Source organism: Strix aluco, chromosome 17, assembly GCF_031877795.1.
Source record: "Strix aluco isolate bStrAlu1 chromosome 17, bStrAlu1.hap1, whole genome shotgun sequence".
Classification (NCBI taxonomy): domain Eukaryota; kingdom Metazoa; phylum Chordata; class Aves; order Strigiformes; family Strigidae; genus Strix; species Strix aluco.
In genome coordinates, this window is record NC_133947.1 from 16,678,582 (window position 1) to 16,692,712 (window position 14,131).

Consider the following 14,131-nt stretch of genomic DNA (forward strand, 5'->3'; position numbering starts at 1 on the left):
GGGGCAGTATGGACGTGGCAGCTCCTCGCAGGCTTTGCAGCCTCTGAAGCTGCGTGCACAGAAGGGGCTGATGCTGAGCTGCTTTGCACAGCTCCTCGGGCTCTCCCTTGAGCCCCATCCAGCCCTTCCACCTTCCCCTGACTGTGCCCAGGGCTCCCCACATAATCCTTCTCCCCTACTCCCACATGCCTGCCAATACACATCCCTTACCAGGGGCCTGTTTGTACCCCTGTCTCATCCTCTGGCACCTCTCCTGCCTCCTCCTCGTCCTTTCAAGACCCAATTTAATTTGGTTTTCTCTCTGAGCAGTGGGTCAGGCAATGGAGGTGGAGTAAACCAAGCCAGTTTTTCTTTTAGCATGTGAATTTTAGCTCAGTTCCCTGGCCCAGGTGTCTCATCACCATGCAAGAGCTTCCACCCCTGCAAAGTGGCCTGGGGCCGAAGCACGGAGCTGGGGACAGTGCCTAGGACACAGCCTGAAGTCCTGGAAGAGATCAGCCCTGGCGTCCCGCGGCGGTCACCTCCCGCGCTCAGTGACCGTGTCCATCACAGAGCGGAGGGCACGAAGCAGAAGGGGGGCTGCCATGCCCCAAGCACCTGAGGAGCGCCCCAGGAGCGAGGCTGGAGCCGGGGCATGTGAGACCTGGCCCCTCAGTGAAGGACCCTGTCATCGTGGGGGTGTCAGAGGCAAAGGTCCTGTTGGAGATACAGCGATGACCCCCCCCACTGCGTGTCCCCTTCCTGCTAATGCAACACGGGTCCATTGACTGGACCAGCCTTTGGCTTGTGGCAAATGCCCAAGGGGTTGGACATGTGCTCAGGGGCCTGATAGCTGGAGCAGGGCAAGATGCTTCTGAAGTCCAAAAGTATTTGCCTAACCTGTATTTAAATTACATGGACTCAGCTGGAAGTGACTGGAAGCCTGGGACAAGGACTCATCTGCCTGCTCCCCTCTGTGATAACCACACACGGCTCAGGTAGGTCCAGCCTACTCCAGAAGGTTCCCAGGTCCTGCTGAAATCAACAGCAAGGTCGCTGCTACTGAAGTATTTAGTGCTGCGAAGAGATGGCCGCCGGGCTCCTGAGGTGCTCAGCACATCATGCATTTGCTCGTTTGTGCAGCAGAAAGAAATGCAGGACCTTGGGCCCAGGGTTTGTTAATGGGGAAATGAAACAGTGAAGCTCATGATGCGTCAGCGCCAGCGTGGATGTGCATGGGCAGGCGAGGAAGGAACGGCTCCGTACGAGGTATCTTTGCAGGACGCAGGCCTCGCCACCACCAGCAAGGTTCACTGCAGGATCAAGGTCCTCCAGCAACGCCGTGAGTGGCCCCAGCACTGCCGAGCCGAGCGGCTCATCACGCGGCCCACCAGAAGGAGGTATCCAGACCCACCCCCACGCACAGACAGGAAATTCCATCATTTATCGTCACAATATTCACACTGCTAAAAAAATGCGAGCTGTCTTTGCACCCAAGAGTTTCAATCTATGTCCAGCTTTACATCTGAAATGTTCATGAGAGAAACAGTTTAATTTATGACTTTTCTACAGTCTCCCAGTTGTAACAGGGTCGAGGAATAGTTTAATTTGGAAGAAATTTCTGGACATCATCTGGTCTGAACCCCTGCTCAAAGCAGGAACGACTTTGAGGTTAGGTCCAATTCCAAAGATGCATCAGGTTGGTTAGAGTCAGATCACTGATTTTTGAGTATGTCCAAGAGGATATTGGTCAACCTTTTGCACTGTTTTACCACCCTCAGTGTGAGCAAATTCTCCTGATATTTAATGGGAATTTGCCCACCTGCCCACATAAACACACCTTGAGGAGGATAATAGTGAATCATCCCAACCAAACACCCTGCCCACCCCATGCTGAAGTAATTCCCAACATGTTTTTTCAAGAGGAATGCAACTGGTTTAAGTTGAACACCATTCCTCCTGTAAGGCAAGAATATAAAAATACAGTCAAATCTTTAGGACTCCACATGTGATTATTTTCTTTGCATACACTTCCAAGGGCATAATTTCTGCAGATGGCAATGCTTGCCTGCTGTAATGCCTGCTCAAATAAACGGAGATAACAAGCTGTAGTGACCCGCACAACTGTGTTTTATTTTAAAGGCTCTCCCACTCCAAACGCCTCCAGTCCTGTAGCCAGGAAGGAACTATGGAGAGTCTCAAAAGTGTGGATTTTGAGCAGTCAGCACAGCTTGCACGGCCCAGCACCAGGCGCTGCTGTGTGTGCGTGTGGGGGTGCGAGGAGCGGTTCCCTCGCCCATCCAAGGGTGCGAGAACAACGATTGGGCGAGGGAAAAGCTGTGGATATTGTCTACCTGGATTTTCAAAAAGCATTCGACACAGTTCTCCGTAGGATTCTCATAGAAAAACTGGCTGCCCATGGCCTGGAGGAGCGAACGGTCTGCTGGGTCAAGCACTGGCTGGATGGACGGTCCCAGAGAGTGGTGATCAGTGGAGCTAAATCCAGCTGGAGGCTGGTCACAAGTGGTGTTCCTCAGGGCTCGGTGTTGGGACCATTTCTGTTCAACATCTTTATTGATGATCTCAATAAGGACACAGAGTGTATCAGCAGTAAGTTCGCAGATGACACCAGGTTAAGCGGGAGTGTCGATCTGCACGAGGATAGGGAGGCTCTACAGAGAGACCTGGATAGATTGGATCGGTGGGCCAACGTCAACGGGATGAGCTTCAACAAGGCCAAATGCCAGGTCCTGCACTTGGGCCACAACAGCCCCCTGCGTGGCTACAGGCTTGGGGAGGTGTGGCTGGAGCTGTCGGGAAGAGAAGGATCTGGGGGTTCTCACTGACAAGCAGCTGACCATGAGCCAGCAGTGTGCCCAGGTGGCCAAGAAAGCCAACGGCATCCTGGCTTGGATTAGAAATAGTGTGACCAGCAGAAGCAGGGAGGTGACAGTCCCCCTGTGCTCTGCACTGGTGAGGCCACACCTGGAGGGTTGTGTCCAGTTTTGGGCACCTCAGTACGAGAGAGATCTTGAGAGGCTGGAGCGAGGGCAGAGGAGGGCAACGAGGCTGGGGAAGGGCCTGGAGAATAAATCCTGTGAGGAGAGATTGAAGGAGCTGGGACTGTTCAGTGTGAGGAGGAGAAGGCTGAGGGGAGACCTCATCACTCTCTACAGCTCCCTGAAAGGACGTTGTAGAGAGGTTGGTGCTGGTCTCTTCTCACAGGGGATTAGTGACAGAACAAGAGGGAACGGCTTTAACCTGCAACAGGGGAGGTTCAGGCTGGACATGAGGAAAAAATGTTTCCCAGCAAGAGTGGTCAGAGAGTGGAATAGGCTGCCCAGGGAGGGGGTGGAGTCACCATCCCTGGGTGTGTTTAAGGGTCGTTTGGATGAGCTGTGGGGGGATGTGGGGTAGGGGAGAACTTTGTAGAGTCGGGCTGAGGGTTGGACTCGATGATCCCGAGGGGCTTTTCCAACCCGAAGGATTCGGTGATTCTGTGACCCCACGGCCGCTGCCAGCCCAGGCGCTGCCGTCACACCGGGCACGGGCCGCTCCATCCGCCACATCCGCCCGGGCCCAGCGGCCGGCCAGGCCCCGGACCAGCGCTGCCAGCGCCTGGCGGAGGGAGCCCGGCCGAGGGGCCGCCCTACACACCGGGGGTCCCTCCTTCGCCTCCCCCGGGGCCGGGGCTCGCTCGGCTCCCGGGGCGGCAGGGCCAGGCGGGGGGGGTGGGTGGGGAGGTCCCACCCCTCACCGCGCCCAGGCTCCGCCCACCCCGGTCCAGCCCCGCCCCCAGCCTAACGCGCGCCGCGCCCCGGCCTGGTCCCTCTCCCCTGCCGTAGGGGGGCGGTGCTCGCCTCTGTCACGTGTGACGCGAGGCCCGCCGCGATTGGCGGAGCGGGGGCGCGGGCGGGTGACGCTGCGCGGCGGCCGCTTCCGGGCCGGCGGCGGGGCCGGGGGAGGGCAGGCCCGGAGGAGGATGAGCGGCGCGCGGCGCAGGGAGGAGCCGCCGCACGCGCAGCAGCACGCGGTGGCCAACGGCGGCGCGGCCGGGCGCGGCTCCGTGTGGGGCAAAGCGCTGCGGAGCGACTCCGCCTGGCACGACAAGGTGGGGCCGCGGGGGCGGGACCCGGGACCTCCGGCCAGGGCGGGCGCGGGGAGGCTGCTGTCGCCTGGCGCTCCCGGGGCCGCTCGCTGGTGCCGCTGCCGCGACCTGCCCGCCCGGCCCCCGGTCTCCGCCGCTCGTCCCCGCTCACACGGCCGGGGAAGGCTCCGCGGGCAGGGCCAGAGCAGCCCCCGCTGCGGGCGGGGCTCGGCGGCGCGGCGGCGGGCAGGCTTAGGCCGCAGCAGTGCCCGGCCCGCTGGGTGCGGGGAGCGCCGGCAGCCCGCCAAGGGCTCTTTGAGTTCGTTTAAATCCCTCTTGCGGGGAGCGCGGGCGGCTTTGCCGCGTCTCTCCCCCCGCCCTCGCACGTCGGGAGGGCGGATTTCTGCCCCGGGGCGGGCTGCGGCGGCTGGGCGGTGCTGAGCCGCTGGGGAGGCTCCGCAGGGGAGGCCGGGGTGTCAGCTGGCAGCCATCCCGGTAAGCACAGCATTGTTGTGTAAATCCAGCCGTGGCGTTCACACTGGACAACCGGTGCTCCGTGGTTTTGTGTCGTTCCTTACCCCCAGAACTTGCCCTCCAAGTGCTTTCTGAAGGCAGATGTGGCACATCCGCGTGCTGTAGCCTACAGCAGACCCGGCTCTTTTCTGCTACTTGGGCGTGGAGCCAAAGAAAACCCAAGCTGCACTTATATTGAGATACCTCAGATAAATTTAGGGTTTGGATTAAACAAAAATTTACTTTGTGTAATTAAAAGAAAACTAGAAATATAATCTACTTTAAGAAGTTGCATGAAAAATGTATTTGCAAATCCAGCTGACCTGTCAGGCCTGAAGGGAAAGGGCAGCAGCAAGAACAGGCTTGTGAGAGTTTCTCCGTTAGTGTCACGGCACGAGTATGTCACGGTGGTTGTTCAGCTGTTTGCGGTCTGCTTTGCTGTTCCTCACCTCACCGTTCCGTGCAAAAAGAGATTTGGTTTCTACAGAATTTCATGTGTGTGCTTAACTTGCGTGATTTGTTCATTTGTCAGCAAACCTTCCAAGAGCGAGTGAAAGAAAACATGTCAGCCGCAGACTTCCCAGTGCTTTTAGCACTAGCGAAGCCTCTTTCCCCTGTGCGTATCTTCCATGTGCTGTGATGCTCCTGGGCAGAGCCTCTTCCTGCTGCTGCCCACACGGTGCTCTGAGCTCCTGCAGCATCCCGGGTGCTGCCGTATCCCTGGCACGGCCTGGGCACAGGGCCCGTGTGCCAGGGACGTCTGCTCCCTGGCTTGCTGGCTCTGCCTTTCAGCATGGAGAAGGTGTGGGCTCTGCCCTACTTTTCCTGGGGGGACAGACATGAATCTGTGTCGCTTTTTTCTTACCAGCTACTGTTGCCCACGGAACTGGTGGGGCTCTCCTGTGCTCGGCCTCATACCCCTCTGACAAACTGGGCAGGAATTTCAGAGTTAGTGAGGGGAGGAATGACAGGCTGTCCCAATGTTTTGATGCAATAGGATGCGAACTGAAGGCTAAAATGACAGAAACATAGTGACAGACAGAGAGAAATGATCATATCTGACATGGATTCTAGTCTTTTACCTCTAGCCAAACAAATTTGCACAGCCTACAGTAAAATCATGAAGGCCATTGGTGTTTGGGGGTGTGCTGGGGAATCCCATCCTTGGGGAGGCTAGAGAAAAAGCTGCAAGTGAATTTTATTTAAAGTGTGAGTCAGCATTGTCCAGCTGCCATACTTACAGTTGTGTTGGCCCTACAGACAAACAGGCAGGACCACTTCACTGCTGCTCTGAAAGAATGCAGATGCACTCGTAGTGTGTGCGAGAGATGGTTTGTGGTTTGGAGTTGGTGTGAGCACTGGCTACTGGTAGCACTTGTTTCTGTGTAGGGGAGGGCCTGGGGCGCTGAGAGTGGCTGTAACAGTCTTAAAGCATAGACAGTTCTATAAAAATTCACTAGAATAAAAGTTTGAAGAATTCAATCTTTAGTAAGCAAGGGGACTAGATACCTGTTCACCTCTGCAGTTAGCCCATTGGAGGACAAAGCCTGTATTTAATTTGGAAGCGGAGAAGTCGAGGGTGCGTGAGGCCGTAAGCTGCTTTCATCTGCTCTGAGTACAGTATCTTATACCTCGAATGGAAAACTAAGTGTTCGGTGTGTTAGATTTTCACCTGTTAATTGTATGATGCTTTAAAAAAAGGAAACGTAGTGAATACTAAAATCTTTCTTGTGCTTTATCTCTTCAGGACGAGTTTTTAGATGTGATCTACTGGTTCCGGCAGATCATCGCAGTTATTTTGGGAATCATCTGGGGAGTAGTTCCACTGAAGGGATTCGTGGGAATAGCAGTGTAAGGTTTATTTCTTTTTCTGTCTCCTGTACTTTCCCACATTTGGACTTTACTTGATGTGTGGTTTAAAGTTGTGCTGTTAACAACGGGCTGGCCAAATGCAGTCTCTGTCTGCTGTGCATCTTAAAGCCAGCGTTGCATTCCTGACTGTTATTTGTTTTCAAATTCATATAAATCATAACATGTCTTCATCAGCCTCTTTCTCTCTCCTCAGCCTGATTAATGCTTTTTAAAATCATTATTTATTTTGTTATTATTAAAGGGAGAGGGGTAGAAGGAGGGAACAAGAGGACTTGTGAGGAGGCACGTGTGAATAGGGGCTATGAGTGTGGTGCCTAGTGTGGCCACCTGAGAGGTAAGGCCCATGGAGGGGAAGGTGTGGTAGTCCTTCTCTTTGAGTCTCCTCCTCTCTGAGGAGCCCTCCTCAGAGAGGAGAGTCTGTTAGTAGACAAGAGGGGCAGCTTCTCTTCGGAAAAGAGAAGGTTTCTTCCAAACACCAAAGACCGTAGTTAACAAGCAGGCGAAGTGGCACCGTTGGCAGTGCCTCTGCAGCGCTCCCAGCTTGCTCAAGTTGTTCTTCCAGCTGCGGTGCATGGGGAGGGCAGTGCCCAGAAGGGTGTGTACACATCGGATCCCCACCAAGACATGGGATTCGGGTCACCTCCCAGCAGGTGTCCAAAGGCTCCAGTGAGCACTCAGTTATGAAATAAAAACTTGTTTGGCCCTGGCATGAGCCTGAAAGCCTTTGGAGGGACACCAGAGATGGGAAACACGGCCCTGCTCTCTGAACACCAGGGGTGGGAAGATGCTGTGTCTGCTCTGGGGACTCTGCAAATGTCTGTGCCTAGTCAAGGTCTCCTTGTGAAGCTCACAGCCCCACAGCTTTTCTTAGGCAAAATTGACTTATCTTGTCCCTCTCCTGAGTGTCCTGGCTGTGGCGAAAAAGTAGAGAGAATAGCAGCAAGGAAAAGAAAAAAAAAAAAAAAAAGAAATAAGAAATTAAATTTAGGGATAAGGGTCTGTAAAGCAGTGATGCTCCAAGAGGAACTCAATAGCTACATGCAAACAGTTAAATCTAAAGTGTTCCAGTAGCAGATGTGGAGTAGCTGAGAAGCATTGTTCTTACTTAGTCATCCATTAATTCACAAGGCACCTTCAGCCAACTAAGCCAATTCCTGTGCTAAACGTTAATAAGAAATAAAAGTCATTTGGTGTACAGTGGAAAAACTAAAACCCTCTAGAACTGTGTGCGTGGTTTCTGTGGTGTGCAGTTGCACAGCTGCTCACAGCTTGCTGCTAGTCACTGAACTTGCGTGTATGTCTTCCCATATTGCTCTTCCTATCAGCTTTCTTTCCAGGGAATGTACCTGTCACTTCCCAGGTTGCCCCAGCCCTAAGCTGGGGTGGTGTAAAGCCAAACGTGTCGAAGGACAAACAGATCACATTTTTTCTCTCCGTTGCAGCGTAACTGCTGGCACAGACTAGAGAGCACTGAGAGTTGTCTCAAGCTGAACCCCAGTGCTTTGGCTCTCATCTCTAAGTCACTGCATTTGGTCACGGGATGCCAGCAGGGATCTAACTGAGCATAAAGTCTAACAGTCTTCCCTCTTAGCAGCCTCAAAATCAAGTAGCACACACGAGGAAATGGGATTCTATCTGGGAGCAGGACTGCTGCTGATCCGCAGGACAGGAAAACTTTCAGGGTTTGCAGATCTGCTGATACCTCCAGCTTCTGACTACTGCCTGTTGAGCCTTACTAGGAGTAGGCTGTGCCTTGTGAGGTGACCTTCATCCAAACCTAGCATACTATGGCAAGCTGACCTGGAGGTGCTCTTTTAAGGAAGTGGCTGAGCTGCCTGGGAAGTGTTGCAGGAACAGCGTTCCTCTTTGCTTCCTCTCTGCTGCGGATGGAAGACATTTCACTGCCACGTTGCTGTACGGAATGTTGGATACCAGCACCCTGTATCACTGAAATGACTGTTCCTAATATTTTTCTTCCAGATTCTGCCTGATCAATGCTGGTGTTCTGTACCTCTACTTCAGTAGCTTCCAGCAGATAGATGAGGAGGAGTATGGTGGGACGTGGGAGCTAACAAAGGAAGGATTCATGACATCTTTTGCACTGTTTCTGGTAATGCCTCTTGCTTGCTTTAAGTTGATCAGTGAATTGTGTTGGTACACTTTCTGAGGGCAAAGACCTGGGAGAAAAGCAGGTGAGGTGGTGCGCTGATAGGAGAGATGTGTTAACATCATCTAATAAGTGGAGTTGATTGGGAAAGAAAATCCCAAAATCTGATGGCTACTGGCTATGAAATACAGTATTAACACCTGGGATTTCTCTGTAGAATGTAGGATGCAAGAACAGGCAGCTATACTTCTGCAGCTACCGCTGAACTTTTATGTCTTCCCACCCTCTGTCCCAGGTATCCTGGTGGAGTTTCATCTAGAGCTAGTTACACTCAGATTGGTGTTTCGGGTGTCTTGGTTTTTCCCTTGCTCCCCTCCCCCAAGTCTCTGAATATGCTCAGCACTTGGTTTGGTGGCGGCTTGAAATCACTAGAGGGACTGCGGTGAAATTTTAATGTGGAGAGGCTGGTCACCCCAGAAGGCAAGCAGGCTGAATGCCACTATTTGTGGCGTGTGGTGATCCTAACATCTCTCCGAGACCATCGCAAAGCTGGAATTCAGTCCCCAGCCCTCTAGTGAGAGCAAGGCCTGAGGCTCGTTTTCCATGTCTGAACCTTCTCCAGAGGCATCAAAATAACCTTCACTTCCTTTTCTCCCCACAGGTTGTTTGGATAATCTTCTATACTGCCATCCACTATGATTGACACAGTCTGCAGCTTTTGCCTGTTAAATCAGTTGTTAGTAAATCGAGAAGGTTTTAATAAATCATAGTCGTTAGTGGACTGGTGGGAAGGTGGGGGAAGTCAAATCAACTCCCTTCCGTACCAGCGGTCTGATTAGCCTGGAAGAGCCCCAACTCTTCTGCTGAAGAAGTCTGTCTCCGTTTTATATACCCAATAATTGTTGGAACTATTAAAAAGCCATTGGAATTTTTGGAAGTGGTTCAAGACTGTTCAAATTTGGAACTTTCTGTGACTCTAGCCAGTAACTCTATCGAACTCCTGTGTGCTGAAGGTTGAATCTGTTAATTTAATGTATGTATGCCCTTCTGTTTGAAATCTGTCATTAAATCCTGACTTGTCTTCCATTGTTGTCCTTTAGACAAACAAGTTTTTAAAAAGCAGTTGTAGGGTATGTGGGAGGAAGGCACTGCAGCATCCAGGATATGAGTTGAGTGGCTGTCCTTAGCATGTTTTTGTAGTAATCAGATCTGATTTGATTAAGCAAACTCTGTTACCATTTCTAATATTTTTTGTTTTACTTGCAAATCAGTTGTCGACCAGAATTTTTAAATGGTCTTTACCGAAGACAAATTTTTAAGCAATTTTGCTAGAAGGGTGATTCATTTGGTTAACGAAGGTGTGTTCAGCAGGCTTAGAAACGCTGCTGCATTCTGCTAGCCTGACTACTGAGTTGCCATCGCATACCTCAGAGCTTAGTAGTCTTGAAGGACAGTCATTCTGGAGATACCCTTTTAAATATTAAGCATTTAAATGCTTTTTTTTTTTTTTTAAGCTCTTGAATTCAACTGCTCCTTGTTAATAAATGCAGGAGACTAAGACACAACTGAGGCAGCTATTATCTTAAATGCAGAATTACTCACTTGCAAATCAGGCAAAGTACATAGCCTCTGGTTTGTGAGGTGCTTTTTATGAGTTGATCACTTCATAGCTCAGTTCCTCCTTAGTCATGCCTTTTTTGTGCATCAATGGGGGAGTCTCTGCTTTAAGATATTTTTAAGGATGTGTCTTTCAGAAATAGTTCTTGGAAAACACGCACAGTCCTTGTTATTGTCAGAGGACCTTGTAGTCTTGTTGCCATGTAGTCCTTGCTTTTCTAAACAACAGCTCAGGCATCCAAAAGAGTCCTGACCTAAAGCTGCCTTATAGTGAGGAGTTGATAGTTTTAGTGTGCTCTTGCTGAAAGTCTGCATTGTTTCCTCGCTGATAGAAGTCCAACAGCCTGGTTCTTGCGTGTGAGTGTGCAAAACCAGGGATCTGAATCTCTAAGTGCTGAGCTCGCGCTCCAGAACTGCCCACTGGTGCAGGCCTCTGTTCTTACCAGGGAAAATGCTGTCTGTTCTTGGTGGAGAAAGCACACCTGGCTATTTTAGGTCCTTGGGATGCCAAGGGAAGAGTGCAATAGCAGGCAGCTTCTGCTACTTGTGAGTTGCCAATTTAAGTGAGTGATCTCAAACTTCATATTTTCTCCTCCCCATCCCCAAACTTGCTCAGTCTTCTAGCCTGATACTTTCTTTTCCTCTCCTTTCATCTGAAAGCATCAATTTCCTACAAGAATTGCATAGCCTGCTACTTCTAGGTCACCCTTTCCTACTGGCATTTGTTTGCGTCTTTGCTGCTTACAGCCATCAGTAAAATCATTGTATACTTGAAATGCTCTAATAAATGTCACCTGGATAATCCACTGTGCAGCTTCTGTATCCTCTCACCTTTGAAGTTTTGTAAAATGGTGGGAGTGTGGGATTCCTTTAAGAGTTTTATTTTTGGTAAATATCTAAGCCAGCAGCTGTTTGGGATTCTCGGGTCTCTTGTGCTGCAGGCTTGAGTCCTCCACTTTCAGAAGGGGCCAGAAGCATTTGTAGTGGAAGTAGTAGCTAATGTTTAGATCCACGCTTTAATGGGGGGTTAAGCCAAGCGTTGCCTCTGTGTAAGCTGTTCTGCTCCTTCAGCAGCTGTCCCTGCCCCGTGACATGCACTCATGGCAGAGCCACTGCTGCCTTGCAGGGTGCCCAAGTCTGGTCCGGAGCAGGACTTCAAGCACTGCTGTAAAATGTACAGAGTGAGGGAGTGCAGAGCTGGAGAGTGAGTTACCTGCACCTTTGCTTTACTCCTTGCCTACCTGCAGTCCCACCAGCTGAGTTGCTTTGAAGTTCTCTACAGTTCTAGTGGCTGGAAGCTGAGGCAGAACCAGAGTTGAGGAGGATCATGACTATGCAGAAGAGACACTGGTCTCCTCAAGGCTCCTGGTAAGTAAGTTAGTGATTGCAGTTGCTCAGCTGCAAGCTTTTAATCTCTTAAGGTTTCTGTTTTAAGGGGTGCCTCAATGGCTAGAAGCAGGTATCCCTAGTGCTGATCACCAAGAGAACTTAAAGCTATGGCATCTGCTCCTGAAGAAATGAGGCTCATTTTAAGAAGTTCAAGGGGATGTGGCAGCCTGTAGAATGGAGTTGAGCCTCTTACAATGATGAACACTGTAAAAACAAGGGGGTTTTGCAGAGACGAGAGAGATTGACGTAGGGATGGTCTAGTAGAGAATGTGAAGTTGCGTGCTAGGAGGACAGAAGAGCAGCAGCTGATAGGAGCAGGGACTACACTGCGGGGAACAGGGGCTTGGGCAGCTCCTCCGTCCCCAGCAGTTCTGGTGTTGGCACAAGGCGTCTGTTTGTCCTGCGCTCTCCTCCAGTGGCTGGTGGGGGGTCTGCACCATGATGGGGCAGTGACTCATGGAGAACAAGGTCTTTCCTGCGCTGGAGAGCTGAGCTGTGGGAGTCACGGCTGGTGGGAGGCTGCACGGGGTCTGCAGGATGGTGCAGGGAGGAGGCTGTACTGCCTGTAGGCTCTGCAAAGCTCACTGCTAGCTGCTCACCTGGAGGAACATCACTTTGGCTTTCAGCAAAAAGAAGCCAGTCCCTGTCAGGAGTGACAGTGAGATATTCCCTCGCCTAACCTTGTTGTGAGGAGAGGAGCAAGTGTGTTCTGGTGTGGAACTGGCAGAGAAATTTCTTGTGGTCTTTCTTGGGCTTCAAGCATAATATCTGTTAAAACTTTTATGCAAGTTATTTTTGGTGTTAAAGGGGAAAAACAGCGTGGGTGCAAAGATGTGCTAACAGGTGTTGGGAGGTGGCAGGGCTGGGCATCTTGAGTCTTGGCAACATCAGTTGTCAGACCCCAGCGAAAGCAGCTGCTGCCCGCCGCAGGGTAGCTCTGCAGTGCCGAGGGCTGGGCACGCAGCATGACGTAAATTTGTTACCTGTGGTTTTGGTCCAGCAAGGGAAAGCTGCGGATGTCACTTGTCTTTAACAGTGCTTGGGATGTCCTTAAAGCGAGCGGTGCCTGTTGGGGCTGGGGGCACACCACTGAGGAGCCTCTCTCCCTCTGTGGAGGTGTCATCACCTCTGCATTTCCAAGCTTGTGAAGGCTGTGCTCACAATTGCTGGGCTTCAGCTGCCTGCAGGTGACAGAGCTAATTGGTTTTGGTTTGTCAGAAACACAAGAGTAGCAGAGGCTGGGTTGATCTGGGGCAAGCAGGGTCTCGAAAACCCAAGAAGCATGAAGCAGAGCTTTGTCTTCAAGCACACACGTATCTGACAACTGGGGATAGTGTTTGCTGAGACCTTTGGGGACAGCAGTGTCCCTGCCCACACTTTCTGGGTGTTTCATTTCAAGGACATCTGTTAACACTCCTCCAGGCAAATGGGTGGAGGAGGATGCAGTATACACAAAGCTTCTGGCCTTGGAGGAGCTGCTTTGGTGGGGAAGGGACCACCTGCGGCTGCTGGGTATGGGAAGACTGGAGAGTTGTCTGAACATGGAGCAGGCTGAGACTGGCTTGTAAAAGCCAAACTATCCTCACAGGAGTATTTAGTTAATAACTAACTAAATAGTGCCCATTATGCCCTCAGGCTGCTGGAGGGCACTAGCAAAACTTTGCCACTGCCACAGCAAAGGAAGGTTTACATCTCCCCGCATTACGGAGCACTGAGTGAGCTGGTGGAGCTGTTCGTGCAGGGAAGAGCAGAGGGCATTAACTGGCTTGTTGGCAGATGAGAAAATAGGACACGTACCTGTCAGGTGACTTCCCCAGAGCCAAACAGCCCAGCACTCAACATGCTCTGTCTCCAAAACAACATGATGTCCAGGATAGATCAGAGGATGGATTTTTCAGATCTGGCAGCCAAACAGCCAAGCACATGTGCCAAGCTGAGGGGGAGAGGCTGGTGTCCTTGCGGGGGGAAGTAATTTGCACAACCCTGAAGCATTTTGTTCAGCCCAGAATGCGACAACCTCTTCCATCTGCTGGTTATTTCACTGGTGTTTTTTAGGTCAACCTGTGAAAGAATCGTAGGGGGAAAAAATGAAATTTTTCAGCCAGTTTGATTTCAGAAATGTCCGTGCAAACGGGGCCTCCCCCGCTGTATGTATTTCAATCAGAGCTCTGTGAAATGGGAGCTGTTGGTAACCACAGGTCAGGTTTGCCCCAGGCATGGCTGGGTCTGTGGCCCCAGCTGAGGCTCTGCCTGCACCCGTCTGGCTCCGCGCCGGGCGGCTGCGCTGCCTGACAGCCTCAGCCTGTCCCACACACGCGTGGGTGCTGCTGGAGCCGGCAGCAGCGAGAGCTGCGGGTGCCAGGGCTGAGCCTGCCCAGAGCTTCACCTGCAAACCCGCTGCGGGGGGGACCTCCATCCTCAGCTCTCATCTCCAGACGGCCACGCAACGAGGCTGGGGAAGGGCCTGGAGAATAAATCCTGTGAGGAGAGATTGAAGGAGCTGGGACTGTTCAGTGTGAGGAGGAGAAGGTGAGGGGAGACCTCATCACTCTCTACAGCTCCCTGAA

General features: G+C 51.8%; 1 protein-coding gene across 1 annotated transcript; it reads left to right on the forward strand.

The window, feature by feature from the left end:
• Positions 1-3,894: 3,894 nt before the first annotated feature.
• Positions 3,895-10,982, forward strand: RAB5IF (RAB5 interacting factor). Its single transcript, XM_074843141.1, has 4 exons — positions 3,895-4,090; positions 6,327-6,430; positions 8,432-8,561; positions 9,220-10,982. Exons 1-4 carry the CDS (start codon positions 3,962-3,964, stop codon positions 9,259-9,261), a joined length of 405 nt encoding a protein of 134 aa, XP_074699242.1. The 5' UTR covers positions 3,895-3,961; the 3' UTR covers positions 9,262-10,982.
• The last annotated feature ends 3,149 nt before the right edge of the window (positions 10,983-14,131 follow it).

What these genes read in the sequence shown, in the direction of transcription:
- RAB5IF (XM_074843141.1), top strand. Translation starts at nt 3,962, where the DNA reads ATGAGCGGCGCGCGGCGCAGGGAGGAGCCGCCGCACGCGCAGCAGCAC. An exon ending in GGATTCGTGGGAATAGCAGT is followed by an intron (nt 6,431 to 8,431) that starts GTAAGGTTTATT and finishes TTTTTCTTCCAG; the next exon opens with ATTCTGCCTGATCAATGCTG. An exon ending in CATCTTTTGCACTGTTTCTG is followed by an intron (nt 8,562 to 9,219) that starts GTAATGCCTCTT and finishes TTCTCCCCACAG; the next exon opens with GTTGTTTGGATAATCTTCTA.